At 43.2% G+C, this 26096-nt stretch overlaps 1 protein-coding gene across 1 annotated transcript in view; it reads left to right on the top strand.

Moving 5' to 3' along the window:
* The window catches only part of GAREM1 (GRB2 associated regulator of MAPK1 subtype 1), a 122936-nt gene extending 97172 nt beyond the window's left edge, over positions 1 to 25764 (top strand). The window contains exons 3-5 of the mRNA XM_036244696.1: positions 6835 to 8007; positions 22371 to 22537; positions 24508 to 25764. Of these exons, the coding sequence (XP_036100589.1) occupies positions 6835 to 8007; positions 22371 to 22537; positions 24508 to 25402 (2235 nt within the window). The 3' untranslated portion in view covers positions 25403 to 25764. The remainder of the gene's footprint in view (positions 1 to 6834; positions 8008 to 22370; positions 22538 to 24507) is intronic.
* The last annotated feature ends 332 nt before the right edge of the window (positions 25765 to 26096 follow it).

Here is a 26096-nt window from a genome sequence, read left to right as displayed (position 1 = left end):
TCTGTGGGCTGGAAACTAGTAACCATGTTGGATAGAATTTTGATTAGATAGGAGTAAGTTCACTGATTTACGGTCCTTCAAGGTTTTACTCTAACCCTAACGGCAACACCTGTCCAGAGGCCTTTAAGCTCACTGCCTTGTTCTTGAGTACACAGCCATGTACCACTTAACGTTGGGGATTCGTATCCTTCTGAGAGGTGCCTCATTAGGCAGTTTCATCATTGCACGAACATCAGGGTGCACTTAAACAAACCTAGAGGGTATAGCGTACTACACACCTAAGCTATGTGGTGTAGCCTATTCCTCCTAGGCTACAAGCCTTTTCAGCATGTTACTGTGCAAAACAATACAAGATTAAATTAAGCACAAGAGAAAATGATGCAATCAAGAGAGGTGGTTAGCAACAATAAAAATTATAGTATAGTAAATATATTTTTAAATAAAAAACTATAGTATAGTCAAAACCATTAACATAGTCATTTATTGTCATTATCAAGTATAATGTACTGTACATAATTGTATGTACTAGACTTCTGTGCAGCTGTCAGCCTGGTAGGTTTGTTACACCAGCATCACCACAAACACATGAGTAATGTGTTGCACTAGGAACTTACAACAGGTATGATGTCACTAGGCGATAGGAATGTTTCTTTAATTTTTTTTTTTCTTTATCAGTTTTTAGAGAGAGGGGGAAAGGGAGAGAGAGATGGAAACATCGGTGAGAGAGAGCATCAGTTGGTCGCCTCCTGCGTGCCCCCCACTGGGGATGGGGCCCACAACCTGGGCATGTGCCCTGACTGGGAATCGAACCGCAGAACTCTTGGTGCATGGGTCGACGCTCAACCACTGAGCCAAACCGGCCAGGCACAGTAGGACTTTTTTAGCTCAGTTATAATCTTATGGGCCACTCTCTCATATTTGTTGACTGAAACTTCATTCTGTGGTGCATGACTGTATTCATACAGAGATTAGAATGGTCAATTACAACGCAACCTGAATTTTGCCATGTACGAATGAATTTTAAAAATTAAAAATGAATGAATTTAAAGGTAGCTCATTTAAATTTTTATTTTCAGTCTTTCTTATAGTGAATCAAATGTCATTTTTTTTAAAGATTTATTCAGGCCCAGCCGGTATAGTTCAGTGATTGAGCGTCCACCCATGCACCAAGAGGTCACCAGTTTGATTCCTGGTCAAGGCACATGCCCAGGTTGTGGGCCGAATCCCCAGTAGGGGGCATGCAGGAGGCGGCCAATCTATTTTCTCCCTCATTGATGTTCCTATCTGTCTCTCTCTCTCCCCCTTCCTCTCTCTCTAAAATCAATAAAGAAAAGGTTTTTTTTTAAAGATTCCTGCAGAATGGTAAATTGGATACAACTGTGAGGTTAATGATTTCAGTGTTTGAAGACAGACTGGTGCTTTTTATGTCATCTGAGATTTTAAGACCTCCCCTGAGAAACTACCAATTGGCAGGTCCTCTGGTGCACATCACAGATGAAATCATCACCATTGTACTTGTCATCCTTGCCCTATTTCCTGTTGTTGTTTTTAAAAAGGCACTCAGAATCGCCATTTATCTGACCTCTTCATGCCCTTTCTTTCTCATTGTCTGCCATTTTCCCAAAGGAAAGAGTTGTAAAAATTGAAGTTTGGGGAGAAATGTGCTAATATTAATCAGATATTATCTATTTAATTTATAAATCAGTCGGATCAATCCTGATTTTTTTCAAGAGTTGAAATTTTAACCTCTGTGATGTTTGATCTTTAGAAACAACTATTCTTAGAGAACAGATTGCCTATTGCCAGAGCCCTTAGAGTGTGTGTGTGTGTGTAAAAGGTTACAGCAGTGTTTTAAAATGTTGCTTGACCAGAAGGTATTACTTCTGAATGGTATTATGAATAGTAAAACCCTGATAGTTTCCTGGATTAGACCTATTAGACTTGTTTAGATAACGCACTTTGAATTACTTCCTCTCAGGAAACATTGAAACTGGAAATGTTAACCAGGCATGCATACCAGAGCACTTAGACAGAGCACATTGTTTCTTTGGCTATTAAAGAAAAAAAAAAAAAAAAGGAAAGAAATTATGCAAATAAATCACATCTATAGAAACCAGAGGAGACTATTTGGCTCAACTGCCAAAGGAAGAACATTTATTCATGAGATTCTTCATCTGTCATTGGCAGTGACCACAAGATTGGTTGGTACATTAGTCTCATAATTTATGCAGAGCTAATTGCTGGCATTAATGATGGCATCAGAGTTGGGAGCATGGAATTACAGATTATACTCACTTATGTTATGCATTTTTATGTTTGGGAGTTGGAATAACTTCCTTTAGAAGTACACACTACACAGAAATGTTGACAAAACTGTTGAATGTGCCCAGAAAGTGGCATTTAGAAAAGATAATTTTGATCTGTTTAATCTGTTCACATACTGTCTGATTTGTATCTCAAAAGCTGTGTAGACACTCTCTTTTGGTTCATTTGGTGTGGGGTACTCAGTAGACCTATAATTTATTCATTCAGGGAGTTTATAAAGGTAAATTAGGAAAATTATAGTAAGCATCAACTTAAAGAGCCAAATAACATAAACTTTGTTATTTCTTCAAATTTGAGAAACACTGTTGGCTCACTGTAAACTGGAAATAGTTTACTGTTTGAGAGTGAACCTGTGTGTCTCTCATATCTCATGAGAACACTGTCTCTCAACATCCCTGTCTCCATCCTGATCCAAACGGATGAACTGCCAAGATTTTTACAAGATTCCAATAAAAAGGAAGTATAGCAACGTAACTGAGCATTTTGGAGACTAGTACATTCACTTCCTTTGAGATATAACTATAATGGTATTTCAGGCCCTATTCTGACATTAAGTTTTATTCTGGAATAACACAGTCAATAAAACTTTGAACAATTCACAGTATAGAAGAAAGGGTCATGCTTAGAAGTAATGGATTGGGCTTGAAAACAGTAGTGGATGGAATAGAAGCCAACATGAAAATACAGAGATGTGGAACAGTTGTAAGAATTAAAACGTTTTTATGGGGGAAGAAAGGAGGGACATCTATTATACTTTCACCAATAAAGATAAATTTTTAAAAAGAATTAAAATATTTCATTATTATTATTTAAATGTTTTTATCCATTTTTTTTTTTTTTTTTTTTTTTAGAGAGAGAAGAAGGGAGAGGGAGAGAGAAACATCAATCAGTTGCCTCCCACACAAACCCGATCAAACCTGCAACCTGGGTATGTGCCCTGACTGGGAATAGAACCAGGGGCCTTTCAGTTCACAGGATGACGCTCAACCAACTGAGCCACACTAGCCAGGGCTAAAATGTTTCATTATTAATAAAAGTGATAATGTCACTATTTACTGAGAGCCTCCCGTATGCCAAACACTATGGGAAGTTGTTTGCATACATGATGTAGCCTACAAAGTAGATGGTAATATTCCCTTTTTATTGGGACAAAGAGTAAATATTTTAGAGTTTGTGGGCTTTACAGTCACTGTTGTAACTACTTGACACTGTTACAGAGTGAAAGCAGCCGTAGACTCTATGTAAATGAATGGGCATAGCTGAATCTTAATAAAACTTTATTTACAAAGTTAGGTAATGGGCTGGATTTAGACCATGGACAGTAGTTTGCAGAACTTTGATCTATATTATTGTTAGCTTAACTAGATACTAGCTAAAAATAAAAGCCTAAAGGATAACCCAAGAGTTAGAATTAATAGCAAACAAATCTTTATAAAGATTCTTGGTGACCAATGTCGGGAGAATAAAAAAACTGAAACCTTGAAGCTTCGGGTCCTATAGGAAAAGAAAGTCAGTCCTCACATGTGCCAAGTACTGTCATTTATAAATTAATATTTAGCATTAAAAAAACCCCACCTAATCTGTAGTCTTCAAAACTGTCAAGGTCATTAAAAAAAAAACAAGGAAAAAACAAGAAGCTCACAGATCAAAGGACTAGATGCAATGTGGTATACTGGTTTAATCCTAGACCAGCAAAAGGGACATGAGAGGAAAAAAATTAGTGAAATGCAAACAAAGTTTGTAGCTGAGTTAATAATAGTGTATTGATGTTAATTTCTTAGTTTTGATACTGTACCATAGTCATGTAAGATATTAACAAGAGAAACTATGGGAAGGGTACACAGGAACTCTGCACTGCTTTTGCAGTTTTTCTGCAAATTTGCAATTATTTCAAATAAAAAGTTAAAATTTATTTACATTCATAAGGCAAGGTGAATACTGAGTCTGAAAGTAAGCATAGTTCAGTTGAGTTATTATTTTTTGTAATTACACTTAACTTTGAGTCCATTAAGTCACCTAAAATTAAACCATAGGAGCCTCAATTTCCATTAAAACCATTATTGCACTGCTATTTATGTACTGATAACTCCTCCTCCAGAGAAGCTCACTTATCTATAGTGACAACAGAGCTGTTTTTAAAGCACTAACTTGATTGACAGTTGGCTTGTTCCAAAGGTTAAAATTATACAGAGATGACCAAGAAGAGTGAGTAAGAAGTTATTTACAAAGGTTGTTACTACCTAGTTTTCTGAACATGGACTGATGATTACTACTCAGTAAGCAATATAAACATTATCAGTCACTTTACTCAGATGCTTTTTTATTAACGTAAAAGCAAAAAGTCAACCTTAGGCTTAATGTAAGCCTGATACTAAAACCTGATAAAGATAACATTATAAAACTGTAGACTAATCTCACCTGTAAGTTACATAAATCATAGATCAAATATTATCAGAGAGAATTGTGCATTATAGTTATTTAAGTACATCATGATCATATAGAGATTATTTCAGGCATGTAGGATTTTTTAATATTTGGGGATCTACAATTATAATATGAAACCAGTACATTACAATTAAAAGTAAACATACAGCCATCTTACTGCTTACAAAAATAGCGTTTGATTTAAATTTCTTTGTAGAAACTCAGAAAACTAGAATTGAAAAGACACATCACTGTCATTTTTTAAAAAACCCATCTCAGCCCTGGCTGGGTTGCTCTGTTGTTTGGAGCGTCATCCCATATACCAAAAGATTGCAGATTTGATTTCCAGTCAGGGCACATACCTAAGTTGTGTGTTCGATCCCCAGTCAGGATGCAAATGGGAGGCACCCTATCAATGTTTCTCTCTCTTTCTCTCCCTATCAAAGATATTCAAAATAAAAATATAGGATGTGTGCTTTACCTTTAACATTAGCAAACATTAAACTTATTCAGCATGCATATGGGAAATAGATAATTTCATAAACTGGAAGTATAAATAAGGATAACATTGGTGGAGCACAGTGGGCAATATACATTAGGTCTTTAAAAGGATTTTTTTAATTAAAATATATATATATATATATATATATAAACTCTGTCCATGTAATTCTACTTCTGGACCTTTATTTCAGTGAAATAATTGAATTATAAAAATGTTCATTGCAGCCCTGGCCGGTTTGGCTCAGTGATTAGAGCTTTGGCCCGCAGACCAGAGAGTTTCTTTCAGGTTTGGTTCCCGCCAAGGGACCTCAGTTGCAGTTTGTCCCCTGCCCTGGTTGGGGTCATGTGGGTGGCAGCCACTTGATGTGTCTCTTACAGCAATGTTTCTCTCTCTCTCTCTCTCTCTCTCTCTCTCTCTCTCTCTCTCTCTCTCTCTTCCTTCCTCTCGCCTTCCTGCTCTATCTGAAGATAATGCAAAAATGTCTTTGGGTAAGGATAAAAAATAAATTAAGTAAATAAATAAATATTCATTGTGTTGCTATTTATAATTGCTAAAACCTATCTGTCTGACAATAAGAAACTGGTCAAATAAATTAAGGCAGACCCATATATAATGGCATATGTTAGATCAGTATTATAATTGATATGTATACATGGGGAAATGAATAAATTATAGTGAGAAACTCAGTAACAAAATTGTGTGTGTGTATCTCTGAGGTAGATTGATACATTCATTTTTTTTTTTTTTTTTTTCTATTTAGGTAAAAGTGCTAACATAGATTATCTTTAGTGGTAAAATTGTATCAAATTTGTTCATTTTTTTTAATCTTCATTTTCAAATATTTCTTCCAATGAACATCGGTCCCAATTCCAATTTTAGAAAATGTAGTAAAATATTAACACTTTTTTTAAAAGGATTTTCTGTAGTGGTCCTTTGTTGTTGTTGTTGTTGTTGTTGTTACAGATGTTTCTCCTTTTTTACCCCATTGACTTTCTCCTCCCCATCCCCCCCGCCCCGTCCCCAGCTTTGTTTCCATGTCCATTGGTTATGCGTACATGCATATAAGTTATGTGGTTTATCTCTTCCCACCCTCCACCACCCCCTCTCCTGAGGGTTGTCAGTCTGTACCCTACTTTCGTGTTTCTGGGTCTTTATGAAAGCAGTTTTTATAACTGAAAAAGAAATAATGATAATATTGTCCCAAAATAATTATCCATATGATAGGCTACTACATAGGAAAAGAAACTGGAAGGATGTTTATCAAACCAATAACCATATCTATCTGTGCTTTCAGCTTACTGTGTTTTCTTTTTGTCTTAATTTCTCTATATTTCCCAAATTTTTACTAATGAACAGCTTTTATTTTTCTTCAGAACAAAGTGTATTTTTAAAAGTCTAAACTAACGTCATCTTGTTATTGTTAGCCACATAAATATTATTTTTAAAATGGAGTAGCTATATTTAGTGTTAAACAAAACCACATTTTCCTTTGTGCGCATGTGCGTCTCCAAAGCAAGCACGCTACTTCTTTGTGTGAATAGACTGAAGGGAACTAACGTAGAACTTGATTGATCCTCTTGTAGGTTGCTTCAGGTGAATGCAACGAAGACACGGAAGTGTACAACATCACCCTGTGTACTGGGGATGAGCTCACTCTCATGGGGCAGGCAGAAATTCTTTATGCAAAGACTTTTAAGGAAAAGTCAAGACTCAACACAATCTTCAAAAAGATTGGGAAGCTCAATTCCATCAGCAAGCTGGGGAAAGGCAAAATGCCATGCCTCATTTGCATGAATCATCGGACCAATGAAAGCATCAGCCTCCCCTTCCAGTGCAAGGGCAGATTCAGCACCCGAAGCCCCCTGGAACTTCAGATGCAGGAGGGAGAGCACACCATCCGCAACATTGTGGAGAAAACCAGGCTTCCGGTGAATGTGACTGTTCCCAGCCCTCCGCCGAGGAACCCCTATGACCTCCACTTCATCCGCGAGGGCCACCGCTACAAGTTTGTGAACATCCAGACCAAGACGGTGGTGGTCTGCTGTGTGCTGCGCAATAACAAGATCCTCCCCATGCACTTCCCTTTGCACTTGACTGTCCCCAAGTTCAGTCTCCCAGAACACCTGGTGAAGGGGGACATATGGCCAGAAACCCTGGTCCATCACTGGCTGGGTATCTGCCAAGAGCAGTTCGACATCGATGAGTATTCACGGGCCGTCCGCGATGTGAAAACGGACTGGAATGAGGACTGCAAGAGCCCCAAAAAGGGCCGGTGTTCTGGCCACAACCACGTGCCCAATTCCCTTAGCTATGCTCGCGACGAGCTCACCCAGTCTTTCCACCGGCTCTCGGTCTGTGTGTATGGCAACAATCTCCACGGCAACAGCGAGGTGAACCTCCATGGCTGCAGGAACCTGGGGGGAGAGTGGGCCCCCTTTCCTCATGACATCCTGCCCTATCAGGACTCGGGTGACAGCGGGAGCGACTACCTTTTCCCAGAATCTAGTGAAGAATCAACAGGGATCCCAGGGAAGTCCGAACTTCCTTATGAAGAGCTGTGGCTGGAGGAAAGCAGTCCCAGTCATCAGCCTCTCACTCGCTCCCTGAGCGAGAAGAGCAGATGTGATCAGTTTCGAGGTTCTGTCCGGTCCAAATGTGCAACTTCTCCTCTTCCTGTCCCTGGGACTCTGGGAGCAGCAATGAAGTCTTCAGAGATTGCCCTACCTCCACCTCCAGTGCCTCCCAAATCTGAAGCGGTAAGTAATTTCTCTTTGTGTGTGATGTGCCAGCCTCTCCATCTCTCTGCTCAATCATCCACTGACGTCTTTTCTTTCCAAAGAAAGGATAACTCCCAGTGGAAGATTATCAGAGTGAACCAATTTGCTTAATTTGGAGAGAACTATAAAAGCTTGCTAGATTATTTTTACCAGTTAGGGGTTAGGGTTTTACTCTGTGTTTGATGAGAAACTCTTTGAGAGTTTTTAATAGGAGAGGTTTAAACATGACTTTGGCTGCTGTCTCGAGAGCGGATAACAGGAGCAGAGAGCAGAGGCTGGGAGACCAGAAAAAGGCAGTGACAGTACCAGGGATACGAGATAATGGCGCCCTGAGCCACGGTGGTTGGTAGCAGTGGGTGGCAGGGAGAAATGAGCTGCTTCGGAACGTGTTGGAGAGATAGATGGTATTTACTGATAAATTGGGTGTGGGTAGTGAAGGAAAGAGCGAAATCAAGGAAAACTAGATTTTTAGCCTGAGCAGCAGAGTGGATATTGGTGCCATTTACAGTGACAGAGAAGACTGAAGGATGAGTAAGTAGATTTATTGGTGGGCAGGGGAGGGATCAAAAGACATCAGCATAATTTGTATCTCTTTCCTATATCCCCAAAGTTACATTGAGATCAAAGTGTAGGGGGTGTGCTCATGTACACACACACACACACACACACACACACACAACTCAGAGCTTGAGGGGGCTTCTATCAAATTTTAATGTAAAAGGTCAATATAGGAGAGGAGAAAGGACCCTCTGTTTTGACCATGATCTTTGGTTAACAGGCATTCTGAACCTTTACTACTCGTTTTTGATGTTGGGTTTCATTATATCTGAAGGGAGAAAGCACTAGAGACATTGGCTGTAATTCTGTTCATTTATTTGACAGTTTCTATTGCAGTGGGGTTTTTTCTCTTTCTAGCAAAATCCTTAAAGGAAAAAACTCATATTATCACAATGAATAGAAAACAAAATAAAAAATCCATCTGACGGAAGCACGGACTAGGAGGAGAGGGTCTCCATGTGCCCCTGAGTGATCTCTGTCCCCACCAGGTGGTCTCAGGACACCTCTCTGGAACCCTGGTGCTGTGCAGAACCCAGTTTCAGAACCATGGAATTACTTAGTGGGAGAGATGCTAGAAATATGGCCATCAGTAAAACCTGGACTCTGAATTCTAGTACCTTTCAGTTTGTAAGGAAGGTAACAGATGAAAATCGATGACTATCATTCAAGTTAAAATGTGGGCATGGAAGAGAGCTACATAGATAGTGGGGGGGGGGGGATTTAGAGGAGAAACAAACACATAATTGATTGATGAATGAGAGAAGCCTTTATGGAGATTATGACATTTTAAATAAGCTGAAAGGATATATATGAATTGGAAAAGTGGGGAGATGAGAAAGAAGGACAGTCCGAACTAGCATGAGCAAAGGTGTGGAAGCCGGGGAGGTGAGGACAAACAGGACGTCTTGCTGGGCCAGTGGAACAGGGCTGAATGGGGTGTGTGAGGCAGTGGGGGCCCAGAGGCGGAAGCGAGACATCGGGCAGTGCTGTGTGCCAGGCGTCATGCTCAGCTGCACATACAGAGCCCCTCGTTGCTGCAAAGTTTCCTGAGAGAAGACCCACTTCTGGCTCTTTATTCCAGGACATAAGAACTCCCCAGAAACTGCAGATCTAGACTTTCTCCTGCTCCTTGTAGGATCTCCCAGGAAACTTACCACACAAGCTCAGAGATCCTTTTAACCAGTAGTGGTTGTGAAATATTTGAGGGAAGTGGTGGAGTTAGAGTCCTTGGTCCTTTTATTTATGTTAAGGATGTTCCCAAAAGCAGGTAAAAAGTTAAAGGACGCTCTTCCTGGCATGTACTCTAGGCCATTTTAGGTATGTCTCAACTCAGCTATATAGTTGATGTTACCTGAAGCTTGTAGCCCTGACTACATGAGCTGCTCCTGTAGAACTTTGGTCGTACCTGGCACATAGTGGGGACTCATGTTTGTTGACTAATTGATTGACTCATATGTGATGGTCACACCCAGAGTCATTTATGTAAGTCCAAAGGTAGGAAGCTAGTTTTTATCTGTGGCACAGAAAGTGAGTAGAACATAAATATTGAGGCTCTGTCTTGACCTTGAGGCTAAAAGAAAAAGGTTACATTTTGAAACTAAAAACAAATCTTACAGGAAAAGAAAAGATTTTGGCCTTCAGTCTAAGCTGTGATTTCTTATGATGTAAGAGAATCTTTTCAGAGTGTGTCCAGTGTTTACAGAACACTATAATCATAAAGATTTTTTATAAATTCCTGAAATCATTGAATTTACTTAAAAAATTAGACTTTTGAAATGAAGTCATGTTTTTACTGGTTCTGTGATCGTGAAATGAGTTTTCCATCTTTAGGATGTGTGTGGGATCCCTAAGACGTCATGATTGTTAGATGTGGCTTCAGCTTGTAATTTTCAAAAGGAAACTTTAATGGGGCATAAATTCAAGTGTTCCCACAGAATTTAATAGAAGTCCTTTGCACGGTTGCAGTGGAGTAAATCCTGGGGGGAGACGTGCTGGTGTCCAGCAGCTCCTGATAATTAAAGATGGGGATCAGCTTTCAAGTGAGAGTGTCTGGGATGGCGCTAAGGCCGACCCAGTCTTCAGGAGTAGCAGGTGCTGGTGCAGCGGCACAGAGTCGAGAACGCACGCCGTTCACAGAAAGGAAAGCAGAGCTGGCAGTGGGCGCGCGAACTCTGTTTCGCCGCAGTCCGTGACCCAGCCAAGATCAGAGGTCCAGTGGCCCCTATGCAGTGTCATGTCCGCCTGTTCATTTTCTTCTGGTCTTGTTCTCCACTAACCGCTTCTGTGTCCCGAGTTACAACACATATTTGTGCTCTCTGTCCAGCACATGTTGACGGTCTCTGTTTCTGTCTGTAAAAGTGAGAAGAAATCCTTCCCCTTGGACAATGATGCCTCCTGTGCATCCCGGACTGTGCGGCAGCTCTGGCACCCCTGGAATATGCTCAGCAGTGCTTGAAACCCATCGTCTCGGGCAGAAAACTAGGTCATGGGGCCAAACAGAAGATTCTCAGGGGTTTAGCCCCCTTAATCTACTATATACTTGATATGGCTATTTATAAGTATGCTCTAGTCCTCCTGTATTTTTGTAAAGAAAACAAAATTGCCACTTACCTCTCCAGAATATGAGAGACAAATCCCTTCTAAACAGGAATGTCCCAGGGAAAAGGAAACAGTCCCTGTTTTCAGGCATAGAGGGGAAGCAGCTGCTTGTATCCCAGGCTGGGGGAGCATGCCCAGCTCACTGAACGGTGACAATTTTATTTTTTTTAATTGTGCAAAGTGCCCTCAAATCAGAAGGACTTGAGAGTCTCTCTTAAGCAAATTACCGTCATTGTTTCATACATTTATTTTAAACATATCCATTCGTAACATTGTGGACCTCTATCCGTAATCTCAGTTTTCTGGGTTTTGGCTAATATGTCTAAGATATTCATCCAGGTACACTCCATGAGTGACATTCTGCAAGAGCTGTTCTTTGTTTTCCTCTTTATAAGTGCCATTTTGGAGAGTGATGATGGGAAGACTTTAATACTGCCTGAAATCTATAAATAGCACGTTTGACTTCCAGGCTGCTCTGATCTATGCAGTGAATTGTGAATTATCAAAACTACAGGCTCACAACCCTTCTAAAGCCATTTATGCAGCAGTATCCCACTTGGGGACCTGAGAACCCAGAGATTAATATCCTTCCTCTTCAGTAACAGAACAAAGTGTATTTACTCTGAGTTAGTTGTTGACATTACGGCAGTTCCTGAGGTTCATGAAAGGAAAAGCACAAAAGGAGCTCTAGGTGGTCACCACTGGCTTAAAATTTACTGAATATTGATGAAGAATTTGTTAACCTTTGGATGGACAGGGATGCCCCCACAGCCTATGAGAAACAGGGTATAGGGATTGAGTTACAAGATGGATTGGTAGCACATGTTCATTGTTATAAGACTGGAAGTGCATCGTAAATTGTTTCTGTAACACAGCACACTGGGTTGTTGGTGTTTGAAAAAATAAGAATTAAAGGGTAAATTTCATGCCGTATTGACTGGACCTACATCAGTGAGTGAGTGAGTGAGCAATACAGACGTGAGTTGGTGTGTCTGAATCTGCCTCAGACAGGCTGAACAATTGATGAGCGAATGAAAGGAAATGCCGAGCATCCTGGGAGTGTTCATGTCCCCTCAGTGGCGATGCACAGGAAGCAGGAGATCTGTCATACTCCAGGACAGGTCATGAGAGGCATGTAGCATGGCATCGAAGAACCACCCATGGATTTGAACCCTCACTCTGCCACTTAGTGGCTTTGAACCTTGGGCAAAATATGTAACCTCCCTGAATCACTTCCTGTGGGCATAATAACTTCTTCATTGCATTGCTATATTGTACAGAGTACTTGGCACTTTTCCCTGGCACTCGATAAATAGTAGCAGTAACTTAATATGGGATGGTTGCTTTTGGGTCACACAGAGAATGATATGGGAGGGATTGTTTCCTCTGGCCCTTCCTATCTAGGGAATACAGCCTCTCCAAAGAGTCACGGAGGCTGGCAGGGACGGATGCGTCCACCTCCACCGCCAGACCATCGGAGGCCTGGCACCCAGACAGGGGCCAGTTGTCTCCACATTCCCAAAGTGCGTGTGATAGTGTCACTTCGCTAGGTCTCTAGGATATTGCAAAAACCTGAATTTTAAAATAAAAAAAGCATTCTTTTCATCTGACTATAAAAATGTGGACTTGATAAGCTAGGTGTTCTGTTATAGTTACCTACCTGTGGAGCCAAATTTGTAATGGTGATAAACCAACGAAATGCTCGGCATCCTGTGGACCCAAAGCATGTCCTTCTTTAATGGGATGCTCATGAAAAAGCTACATGTGGCTGTCAGGCTGAAAACGTATGTCAAAGCTGAGGTTGCCAGGCAAGCCTATATAGAAATATTAAAACTGAGGAGTTGCCTCGACTGGTTCTTCCTCAGCGTGGCGAGGCCTGGTCGCAGCGCTACCAGATGTCACAACCCTGGGTGTGTCCACCCTGCAGAACTAAGGGCCTTTTTCACCCTAGGGTAAAAAAAAAAGTTATAAAAATATGTTGCTTTATCAGCTGAGGAAAATGGCTATGAGAATTGATTCTACTCTCAATTTTTATTTTATTTTGTTTTGGGGCTTTTTCCCTCTGTCAAATATTAATATTAGAAATGGCACTAAAGGACAGATTTTTCCTAAAGAACCCTGGCGTGTTAATATTCAAGCTTTGGTACTAAAAATATTAATCTGGAAGTGATTATTTACTTTTCAAAATAATTGCTCTACAAAAGGATTCACTCAGGATTTCACTAATTAATGAGGTCTCCTAAGGCATTTGACATTTAATTAATTTTAATTACAACTTCTGAGGAGTACTCTGTAAGCATACCATATACCTATGTTCCCACTTGTTCTTTGAAATAAGGACTAAATTATCATTGTGTTATAGTAATTTTGAAACTAATTGCCTTCAGTTTTATGTAGGTTATTTGTTTTGAAATGCCTCCTAGGCCAAGAATTTTTTTTTTCTCTTCTGTCCATTAAAAGTCTCAATGATTACAATGCTAATAAAGTAATTATAATATTCTGCGGGATAGCTCTTGTTTCAGATCTGTACTCAGACAACATTTGCATAAAATCACATTAATAGGAGGGTTACATACCCTTTCAATATATGTATCACGTATTATTATACTCTTTGCTCAGAAAAGGTCTTTTTATTCTCTGCCCCAGTGGCATATTCTGTCTCTGCGTCCATGGAAGCACCCTGGAATATAAACAAGTATTCTTTTCAGACCCACTTGCCCTTCTGCCTCCCAGTAAGTGGCCTCCTGCACCCCCTCTGCCTCCCTCCCCTGAGGCTTGGAAATCGGAGGCCGTTTCAGACCTGCCTTAGGTCTTCATCATCAGTGCAGAAAATTGGAACAAGAAACGTATGCATCTGAGACTCGAGATCTCTACTGTAAATCACGTCCACCCTTGTCATTAATCAAATAGAGGCTCGTTCGTGGCCATTTTGTCATTATAAAACTTCAATTTCTGTTTGGCTGAAAATATCCCTGATGGATACATGACAGGGTTATGAACTCCTTGTATAAAAGCCTCTTTATAAATAAGATTTCTTAAGGCTGGAACGATGTTGTTATCTGGGAGAGGGAGTGTGGGAAGCAATGTAAAACACGGGGCAGAGGGCACGCAGTGCGGGCAAAGTCACCAAGTTCAAGGAAGCATGGCTACAGAACTCCATTCTTTGGACATGTCCTGAAGTTGGCTTTTTAGAGAGGAAAACTCATAGTGAAGGTGAGTCCAATTTTAGATCAAGTAGTATATGTATTTCCAGAATCGTTTTCACATGGAAACAAAGTCCTTGCCCTGCCTAAGTGTTCCAGAATCAATTTAACGACTGCCCACAATTCTTTGAGACAGGAGATTTTCACCCACAGACGTGCGGTGCTAGATTTTAGACTTGGGACAAGGAAGCATGTGGCCTCATGGACAGGCGTCTCCAGATCCATGGCCTTTGATTTATAAGTTGAGTCCCCACTGATGTAATTCCCCACCCCTCACCCCCCAACAAATGACAGTTAAGCAAAAGTCATGTCATAGTGTACTGTTTGCTTTTCTTAACCTTTCTCCTTGGTCCAGTTAGTGAAGGGGTATGAAAGTGTCATTTCTTCGCCCGGACCAGTTTGGCTCAGCGGTTAGAGCGTTGGCCTGCAGTCTGGAGAGACCCGGGTTCGGTTCCCGCTAAGGGCACGTACCCCGGTTGCAGTTTGTCCCCGGCCCTGGTTGGGTCGTGTGGGTGGCGACCACTCGATGTGTCCCTTTCACATCGATGTTTCTCTCTCTCTCTCTCTCCCTCCCTCCCTCCCTCCCTCCTATTCTATCTGAACAAAATATCGAAAAATGTCCTCGGATGAGGATAAAAAAAAAGAAAAAAAAAGAAAGTGTCATTTCTTCCACAGCAGACAAATTCGGAGTTCCGAGAAACAAAGACTTTTCAAGATAAATTCTCATACCAAAAGCACCCATTCTCACACTATGCTGTTTCATAAACACTGGTGTGTGTTTTGTTTTATATCCTTTTAGTCTCTAGAAAGTGTTAGAGAAGTTAATGTCACAAGGGAAAGAAATTAGTTCAGAGGCAACATGTGTAAAATGCTCCAATTGTATGAATGTTTGAGATTCTGTCCTCTAAACATCTGCATGCAACCCCGTTTTCCAGTCAGGCAACAGTGAGCTTCAAACTTTATAGATTCTTGTGTGTATTATTATTATTATTTTTTTTTTTTTTATCCTCACCTGAGGACATTTTTCCATTTTTTTGTTCAGATAGAGTGGGAGGGAAAGAGAGGAAGAGAGAGAGAGAGAGAGAGGAAAAAACATCAATGTGAAAGGGACACATCGAGTGGCCGCCACTCGCACAACCCAGCGAGGGCCGGAGATGAACTGCAACCGAGGTACATGCCCTTAGCGGGAACCGAACCCGGGTCTCTGTGGACCTCAGGCCAACGCTCTAACTGCTGAGCCAAACTGGCCAGGGCTTGTGTATTATTTTTAACATGTGGCCGGTTAGTGCGAAAACCTTGTTTTCCATTGTTCACAGATTATCCGTCCTTTACCCTGTGCTCAGTTCCCACCCAGCTAAAAAGAGTTAGAGGTGTAGGGAGTGGAGAGGGGAGGGCGGTTGAATACCTCTCCCAGGTGGTAGGCAATCAAGTTAAGCTTTCAGGACAGAATTCTGAAAATAAAGGTTATAGTCCCATTTCGTGATGCATTCAATTTGACCACAGGTTGTGGAGTTGGGTTTTCACTTTGTCGACTGCCTTCACTTAGAAATGTCAAGCTTTCCAGAGTCACTTACTCTATTGGGTGTATTCCATCTTTGCTCTAGCGGGTAGGTAATAAGCTACCATCGATTGCTTTTCTAGCTTTACGTGGCCAGTGATAGCACGGCAAAAAGTAAGAAAGTATGTGTTCTCTTTTCTGTCTTAAGTGAAAGGAGAGCACAGGAGGTCCCAGGAGCATGTGTGCACTCGACCTCCAGGTTACCTGTGTACGTGTACATACCGAGGCACATTTTTCAAGTTTCTTCCAAGTTAAAGAGAAAAAAAAAAATGCCTCCTTCAATCCTGTATCCCTTTCTAATAACTGGCTCCCCCTCACTTTCCAGCCAGTATTCCTGAAAAGAGTCTCTGTCCTCACTAGCTCTAACCTCACCTGCTGTCCTAACTGTGTCTCACTGGAAACTGGCTTCTGCTTCCCTCACTGGACTCGAGCTCCACTTGCTAAGATCCCCCAGTGACCTACTGTTACATTACTTCCAGACTTCCTGACATCCTTCCACCTTTACTCTGTGTTTCCCCTGCCGTCCCCACCCACCCCTGGCTTCTTTGACCCCATCCAGGCAGGGTTCTGCTCTGTGAGCGGCAGGATGTGGTCACAGGTTTTTCTTCTCCTCTGTCTCCTCATCTGCCCATCCTCTTTGGCCTTCTTCACTTCTCACTTGAGATCTCCGTGCGTTCACGACTGCGGATTCTATCAGTGGAATGTCGAGCTCCAGTCAGTCATTTCGAAGCCGAACTCCTCGGTTTCGCCCAAGCCCTCCTCTTCTAAGTGTTCATCTGATAAGTGGCACCAGCATTTCTGTCATCGCTGGAGCATCTGGTGGTTTCTTTTTCATGCTTCCATACCTTCGACACTCGTAATTCCTTCTTCCTCAAGACTTTCCCAGTAAAATCTCCTACAGATATGTTCTTCTGACACCTCGAATAAGTTCATGGTGCTCCCGCTAACCCTTGCTGCTACTTCTATTATTCCACAGCCCATTCGTATCTCAATTATGTGTTTGTCTCCTTCTCTCCCAGCTAACTCCGTGAGCTACCTCTTGTTGTATACTCAACACCAGCTCAGTGAACATGTGCTAGGCACGCTGAATATATTTGAACAGAGCAACAGCAAAATGGAATTAATGTCGGAAAACAGATAGTGGCGGCCATATTCTTGAGAATTTAGGAAGAGTGGAAGTACATGGTCCAGCTGGTAGCCCCCCGGATAGACACCTGTTAGGACATAATTCAGCCCCCCCGTTACTAAATTATGTCATTGTGTTATGGCAGTCCCCTGAGTATGCCTAAGCATAGAGGTGGGGCGAAAGGTCTACAGTTGTGAGGACGTGAGGCATAGTTTCTTCCTGCATTGTTACCTATTAATGATTGTACCGCTTTCCATATGAACAACTATAAACCTATAGTTTGCCTCGTAGATTTAGGAAAAGTGACAGATCTAGAAAGAGAGGAACTCACCATGTTTTAATAAATTAGCTTTATAGTTATCTTGGGTTAGCAGTGTGGTGTGTGAATAACAAGAGCGGTGTTATTCCTGGACATTGGGATCTGGTGTGATAAGAAAAGGGAGCGACTTGCTGTGAAGGGCAAGGGTTGTGCTGGAGTGAGTGGCTGGGAGGAAAAGCGCTGGACCGGAGCACTGCTGGGGAGCAAGGCTCCGGCTCGGATGGGAGTTGGCTCTCCTGCTACTTCCCGAGTCCGCACTGTGCTCACTGACCCTGTCATAAAAGCGGGCACAGGAGACTCTCTGCCAACACCCAAGCTACTCATAACCAGATATTACCTACCAGAAGGCAAAGGTCACCCATAATCTGCGATAGGTAGTAACACCTGCCTCAGCACAGCATGCCTGCCCCTCACTTTGCACCAGGTGGGAGGTTTATTCCCGCTAATCCAGGTACCGCGCCTTCTCGTGCCGCCAGGGGGCGTTCAGTCCTAAGGGCTGCGCGGGAACGAAGACGGGGCCTCTGGTCCACCAGGCACCGTGGCTTCTATCACGTCCTCCTTTTAGGATAGTAACTCATTGCTCTGGGGTTGCTGACGATGAAAGCCACGTTTCCCGATTTATAAATGCCGTCCCTGTCGTTTTCACTCTGGTGCCAAGTCAGGTGTGGTGGTGGAGTTGATGTCTGGCGCCTTTTTGCCCCTAGATTGACACTACTATGAGGATACAAGAAAAATTAATATCCAGCCCAAATGATTTATCATAACAATTTCCACATAGAGCTATAAAGGCATTCTTCTGGTGTCTGTTTAAAAACAAAAGCACCACCCTGGCCAGTTTGGCTCAGCGGTTAGAGCATCGGCCTGCGGTCCGGAGAGACCCGGGTTCGGTTCCCGCTAAGGCACGTACTTCGGTTGCAGTTTGTCCCCGGCCCTGGTTGTTCGTGCGGGTGGCAACCACTCGATGTGTCCCTTCACGTCGATGTTTCTCACTCTCTCTCCCTTCCTCTCTCTCCCTCCCACTCTATCTGTACAAAAAATGAAAAAATATCCTCGGGTGAGGATAAAAAAAAAAAAGCACCATTTTGTTGATGTTTTTATTTTGAATGAAGATTTCATTCTATCTTTATTGTTGAAAGTATTATAGATCCCCCCCCCCTTGGTGTCATTTGTTAACTTCTACCTGGCATTCTGTGTGACATATTTATGCCAGAGGTGACAGATCCCTAAACTGCCATCCCCAGAGGAATAATAGCAATGATGGCAGCCCCTACTGTTTTCAGTTTAGGGCTAATTGACTATCATGGAAAGGAAGTTAATAGGAACTGTTAGCAGAGTTCAGAAGCAGCAGTCAGTTCTGGTGCCTGTTTGTGATGGTTCCAGACCAAGCATCTAACATTTGGGGCTGGGCCTTAGGAACTGGCATTTAGGTGGGGATGGGCGGGTTGAACTAAAACAGAGGGGCAGGCCCGGCCAGTGTGGCTCAGTGGATTGAGTGTCGATTCATGGACTGAGAGGTCCTGGTTCAATCCCCAGTAGGGTGCATGCAGGAGACAGCCAATGGATGTTTTTCTCTCACATCGATGTTTCTATCTCTCTCCCCCTTCCTTTCTCTCCAAAACATCAATTAAAAAAATTTTTAAACAGAAGGGGCAGGAAACACTGAATCTACCACGTTGGGTGGACCTGTGTGTTAATATGGAGGAGTAGAGGGAGAAATACCTAGAAAGGTGAATAAGGTGAACTAATTCTTCTAGCTCGAAGAAATAGCCAGAAAGACTGCAGAGGGCCCCGCGGAAGGCAGGAGAGCCTGGACTCTTTGCAGTAATCATCGGGGGCCACTGGAGATGGGAAGTAACACAATGCTGAGACTTTGGGAAGGAATGTGCTGAAAATGTAGCATTTGAAAGTGAAATTGAATATGAGGGAAAACTGGAAATGGGGCGATTGGCCGTCCAGTCTTGTAAATTGTCTTTTATTGTCAGATAAAGTGTATTTCAAGCAGCTTCATTCCTCTTGGATACAAACGTCCCATATTGAATTGAATGATGAAGAGGGGGAGTAGACTACTGTTACAGGATGTAAGAGGAAGTAAGCTGGTACAATAAACCCTCACGACTTGTAACTTCTGAGTCCCGAAATGCATACATTCCACCAAAGCATTCCATTCGCCCATAAAATGCAGTGAGGTGTGACTTCACGTGGGGGCCACATTTGCAGCAGCAAGTTCAAAGCAACATGCGGAGATGTGTCCACAGGGCCTGGGCTGCCCTGGCCCCAGAGGGCCGCCTCTCGCACCCGCCAGTGTAACCCATTTTGTGCCTTGACACAGTTACATCTGAATTCTCGTCGTGGATGGGACCCTTTCAAGCATTTTTGTTTTGTAACTACGTTTTCTCCAAAATGGGTTTCAGATAAGCCTGGTTCTTTCCCTTTGAACTCACATGATTACATCCAAACTGCCTGTCATCACAACAGCAGAAAATCTTTCTCTGACTTTGTATTAGTAGCTCCTCACTGACCACATCTACCTTCCAAGAGTAAGAGTCACACACATGCACATGCCCTCTCACACATGCACATTCGTTCTTTAACTCCTGTCAGGAGCTTGGCCACCCCGGAAGCTTTCTGTAGCTCAAGTGCTATTTGGAGTTTCGCTGTAAACACTCTCTGTTCACCAGAGCTCACCTCTCAGGGCCCTGTGGCCTACAGGTGCTTCTTTTCACTACAGCTCGTTCCCCCACCCAGCCCCCCGCCCATCTCCTCTCCTGTGGGGAACGACTGAAAAGCTCTCTAGGAAGCCCAGTTATGGAAGGAGGTGGCAGAACCAGCTCTCAGTGACCTTGAGTGCCTGGCATTGGTTTTGAACAGGAAGAGAGAGCTTCCCATGGGTCAGATTCAACTACAAGCAGCTTGTCTGTGTTCTAAGACCTACGTCAGCTGATTACTTTAAATTAAAATGCATCTCGTAATTGACATCTCAGCATATTATAATTGGCATCTAAGTAAGCGGCTGCTAATGAAATGTCATACTTAATGACTAATTCCAAAATTTAAAAAATTCTAAATCAGATTCAGCATTAACCATGTTTTCCTTGTGTGCCTCTCTAGCACAGGATTGAGGAATGACTAAGTGTTTATTTTTAAAATGAAAACGTTAACTGACAGACGCCTCATCGTCTCACGTTTTCCATGATATGAATGCTATAAGCATAAACACAACCAAGCACATCTGTAATAAAGTTACACCCATCCATCCTGGATTCTATAGACATTCCCTGAGCAGGAAAAGAAGCACATTGGCTACTGTGCAATTCCCTAACTAGGCAGAAGCAAGATGACACAGTGTATTGGTTACGTATTTTGTAACCAGTGTGTAGTCCCCCAAGCCAGGGCTGGGGATGACCCCGCCAGAGCTTTCCACCGCCCTCGTTGGTTCTCAGCTTCGTGAGCCCTCCAAGTGGTACAGCAGTGCCCCTGTGCCAGCTGAACGACCCTCTCTCTTCTTTACCCAAAGCTGTTTTCCTCCCAGATTTTCCTCCTGCAGTCATCCACCACCACCACCTTTTTAAAAGCTCAAAAGGGGAAAGCCTGCAGCTTGTTGGAGAAGAAAATCTGCGGCTCCGAGTATTTTGTTTTAACCTAAAGAGCTTCTCCAGAGGAAAAAATGAAACCAGTGGGTCCCCATAAGCTGGGCGGTGGGTCCTCCAGGTATGAGCAGTGATCCCCAGCCCCAGGAAGAAATCCAGTGGGTCAGATTTTTTAAATTGCTTCCATTTCGCTTAGAATTGGGTTTCCAGGGTCACCACGGACACGTGACTTTTCTTCCCGTCTGATTTTCTCCGGCATGTGAAGCAGGCTGGGGAGGCCAGTTAGAGGCCGGCGTGTGATGTAGGTGGTAGAAGATACAGTGTAACGTGAACCCAGGTCTTTGGTCCCAAAGCTAGCGGGAGCTGGCTGTTTCATTGTCTTTATTTCCCCAGAGCCGCTGGGGCAGAAAGGAGCTGAAGGCCAAGGTGAAGAAATTGGTGGCGACACAGCCTAAAAGCAGGCAAGGGTGTTCTTGACAAGTCAGACTTGGCTCTATTTTTACCTGTGTTGTGCAAGGTAGACTAGCAGAACCAGGTATAAACTGCCCCCTGCTGTCTGACACAGAGAAGTACATAACATGTCCACTTTAAGAACTGTTCTGAAGGCCCGCAGTGAATGGGAAACAAACCCCGGTGACTGCAGGCAGACTCCCAGAAGCCGAGGACATCACAGGTCACCTCGATCCTCTCCAGTGTGAAGATGAAGGAGGATGAGGGAGTTGGAGGCATCATAAAAGTACTTTTGGGGGGATTTGGAGAGCTGCCTTAATTATTCCAGTTACAGCCTTGATTCTCAGTGTGTCGGCAGGGTCCAGCAGTAGCAGTATCTCTGGAGAGCCTATTAGAAATGCAGAGTCTCAGGCCCTATCCTTGGTCCCCGGAGTCAGAATCTCCATGTTAGCAAGATCGCCAGGGGATTCTTGTGCACATTTACCCAGGAGAAGCCCTGAGCATCCCTTCCGAAAGACCTTTGACCCTGGAGAAGGTGCACCGTGCCCTAAGGTTTGGATCAAACTGAAGTCACTCTGAACAGTGAATAAACACAACTGAACAGGAGAGTCGAATCCCCTGTTAAGGTCACGATTGCTTTATGCCCTCATTTTCTTCACGCTCCTGGTTTGTATGTCCTCACACCTCAGCAGCTCCTTCACCTGCTCTACTCCCGCAGCAGCTGGCACTGAAAGTCAGTCTCTCCCGGCAAGGATGGGAAGGCGTCAGTTTTCTCTCTGGCAGCCTCGGTGTGTCCCTTGACTGGTGTCTGCCCTGGTCCCCTCTCCCGCCCTGACGCCTGCTGTTCCTGTTTGCGAGGCGCGAGTGCCCTGATTGCCCTGCGGGGTGGAGCTGGCCCGTGGCGTCCGTCTGTTCTAACCCGGAGTGTTCTTTTCTGCGCCAGGTCAGGGAAGAGTGCCGGCTCCTGAACGCCCCACCTGTTCCGCCCCGAAGCGCAAAGCCTTTGTCCACCAGCCCCTCCATCCCTCCTCGCTCAGTCAAGCCAGCGCGACAGCAGACTCGCTCTCCCAGCCCCACCTTGTCCTACTATTCTTCAGGGCTGCACGACATGTAAGTCTCATGCCAGGGCCGCTGCGACCTGACTCTCCTCATCGGCCACGCCACGGGTCCTGAGAGCAGTGTGCAGGAGGCCATCACCTAGGCAGGTGGTGCGAGAGGAATCGTTCTTTACAGTGTTAAAAAGTGTCCCTGAACCATGCTGGTGTTGAGCTAGGATGAAAGAGTCAGTGTGCTAGGCAGAAAAGACACCAGGGTCTGTGAGAAACTCAGGGATAAAGGCCAACTGGATTCTCTAGAAGCAGCCCATGGGCTGCCCGTCAGTTCTCACACACCAGCATGGAGTTCCTCCCACTTTGACTTCAACCTGAGCAGACAGACAGCACCTTCACCTGGGACTCAGCAGCGAAAGGGTCCTCGGGCTCGCCCCTCAGAGTTCCCCCCAGGCCAGAAAGCCCTTCTGGACCATTGCTGTCAGGCTGTCATTCACTCTGTCTGGGTCCTCCCAGGGCGGGGAGCTCCTCCTTTTGCAGTGCAGTTCATTTCATTGTGGGCAAGTGCCGATCACCTTTTTTTTTAGAAATCTTACATTACATCAAGTTGAAATCTATCTCCCTGTAACTTGCAAGTGTTTTTTATGTCTAGAAAAGCAAAGGTAGGGCCACCTCACTTTTCTTTGTCAGCCTGTGGAAGTGTGAAGTCTGCCAGGATTAAGTCTTGTCTTCTTGGTTCATCAGCTGATTCCCCTGATGACCCCGCCTGGTCACCCCCCTCTGAGCACACTCTGGCTTCAGTCACTCTTAAATGTGGACCCAGAGCTGAATGCACTTGCACGACTTGTGATCTTTACGGTTTTAAGTAGCTCGCTTTTGCAAGTATTTTTTGTTCTCCAGACATTTAAATCTTTATGCTAATGTGACTCGATGGTACAGAAACCAAGGCAAGCATACGCATTTTATTTGAGGCATTTCCTCCTACCTTGGGCTTTTGGATAGAAATAGTCGTGGGTGCAGGTGATGTAGTCATGTCACAGGACGGCAGCCACGAGGCACCCATCTACTGCTTTCTCACACCAGCCTCACCTGCTGCAGACATCGCTAATCAATCACAGCACCTATGGATGATAAGCCCACACATGGCTTAAGAATTGTTCTCATCATAAAGATCTAGGTACCCACTAACAATGAGTTTCTTGTTAGTTAAAAAACATTGTGTACTTGTTATCTCCAGCATTTTAAATCATCATGTTCATATCCATAATTACCAGTATGTTTTAGTAACTTAATCATTTTTAAAGAATTTTGAGGAACTGCTTATCCTCGTGCATGTTTTGGTAACTTCCATGTTTTCCATTATAAGCATAAATACTTCCAAAGAATAAAATATTTACACGTCGACATTTTAAAATAAATCATCAGCAATTAGATATATTTATATCATGTGTCTCCTGATATGATCCAAAAAGGACACAACAGGGAATTCTGTTGTATTTTATCTATTACATTTGTGGGTATGTATGAGGTTAACATTTGGGACCACTGAATGAAGGGTATATAGAATTTTTATTTTCTATTTGTAATGTTATTCAAATAATTTCAAAATAAAAAGTTAACAGTTTTTTTAAAAGAATTAATTTTTTTTTAAAAAGATTTTTTATTGACTTTTAGGGAGAGAGAGAGAGAGAAACTTTGATGTGATTGGCTGCCTCCTGCATGCCGCCTACCAGGGATCAAGCCTCCAACCCAGGCATGTGCCCCAACTGGGAATCGAACCGGTAACCTTTCGGTGCACAGGATGATGCCCAACCAACTGAGCCACACCAGCCAGGGCAAGTTTCTTTAAAAAAAAACAAAAAACTCAATGAGATTAGCAGGTACTTTATTGAATTCATGATAAAAATATTACATATTTTCCTAACTACATTTTTCTACTCAAAAGTAACATCTTGGAGAGAAGGCAAGGCTTATATTTAACTTTTTTTTTATTTGGTACTAATCTTCCTTTTTGTGTTTGCTTTTAAGCAGCGTTACTAAAAGTGACACCAGTCCTTCTGAAAGTGCTCCCGTTTCCTGCTATCCATGCAACCGAGTGAAAACCGATTCTGTGGACCTGAGGTCCCCATCGGGAAGTCCTTCTGCCGAAGCACTGTCCTCCAGGCTCTCGTGGCCCAACCACTACTCGGGAGCATCGGAGAGCCAGACCAGGAGTGACTTCCTACTGGATCCGAGCCGGAGTTACAGTTATCCTAGACAAAAGACGCCAGGCACACCAAAGAGAAACTGCCCAGCACCTTTTGATTTTGAAGGCTGTGAGTCCTCGGCCAGTCCCCCCAGCTCGGTCCCTGCAGAATTCAGTAGCAGTGTCTCTGGTTGTCCCAAGTCAGCCAGCTACTCTCTGGAGAGCACAGATGAGAAAACGCTTGCAGCTGGCGTGAGCAAGCAGAGTATCTCATGCCCTGCCTTACCTCCCAGGGCCCCGAAACCAGTGGAAGAGAAGGCCTCCTCCGTAACTTCTCCTTTGCCTCTGAAAATAGATGGTGCTGAGGAAGACCCCAAGTCTGGGTCACCGGACCTCTCTGAGGACCCGTATTTTGTTAAAAAGGGCATGCAGGACATATTCTCGGTCTCTTACCCTTTCTCGTCTCCGCTCCACCTCCAGCTGGCCCCCAGGTCCTGCGGCGACGGCTCCCCGTGGCAGCCACCCGCTGACCTGTCAGGACTCTCAATAGAAGAAGTGTCCAAGTCGTTACGGTTTATTGGTTTGTCTGAAGATGTCATATCCTTCTTCGTTACCGAAAAGATTGACGGGAATTTGCTTGTTCAACTAACAGAAGAAATCCTCTCAGAGGATTTCAAATTAAGCAAACTGCAGGTGAAGAAAATCATGCAATTCATTAATGGCTGGAGGCCCAAAATATAGCCAAATAACCCCGGCGAGCATTGAACGAAACTGATCAATGTGCGTGCTAGAAGGGGTGGGCTGGGACACAATTTCATGTTTTTTGCACTAAAAACCTTCTCTGTAAATAGGGATAAGAGAAACTCTTACTATATAGATCACGTTTTTGAATGGTGAACAGGCTATTTTGTACATCAATAAAAATGCTGTACAGAACACTCAGAGGTGTGCCTTGTACGTCACTCGACACTCAACAGCTGCTAAAAGACAAAAGGCATGTTCAGAGAAGTAATTCTTAGCCAAGGAGTTTTATGCAAGAAGGTATCATATTTATTACAAAATAGCCAAAGCTGAAAGACATAAGAATCTTTAAAAAAAAAAAATTCCACTTTTGAACAGTTCCTTCCTTTGGGGGAATCAACTTTAGACAGTCAACTCTATTCTGTGCTCTGTTGTTTGGATTACTCAGTACTGATTGTTTTACTCTTGTGCCTGACAATGTTAGTGATATGAAATGACACTGCAATATTATATGCTCGGTGGGGATCTTTTCATCAAGGGGCATTTTCCAAAAGTCATGTGTTGATAGAAAATATATGGTGTCCTTTGAAATAATACAAACCATGACCACAATAATTCATCTGTAATGGCTGCTAATTTGAGCAGAAGGAAAAAAAATAGATACATATATGTGTATATATGTATACACAATACA

The sequence above is a fragment of the Molossus molossus genome, unplaced genomic scaffold, assembly GCF_014108415.1.
Source record: "Molossus molossus isolate mMolMol1 unplaced genomic scaffold, mMolMol1.p scaffold_m16_p_6, whole genome shotgun sequence".
Lineage (NCBI taxonomy): Eukaryota > Metazoa > Chordata > Mammalia > Chiroptera > Molossidae > Molossus > Molossus molossus.
This window is presented reverse-complemented; position numbering and strand designations above follow the sequence as displayed.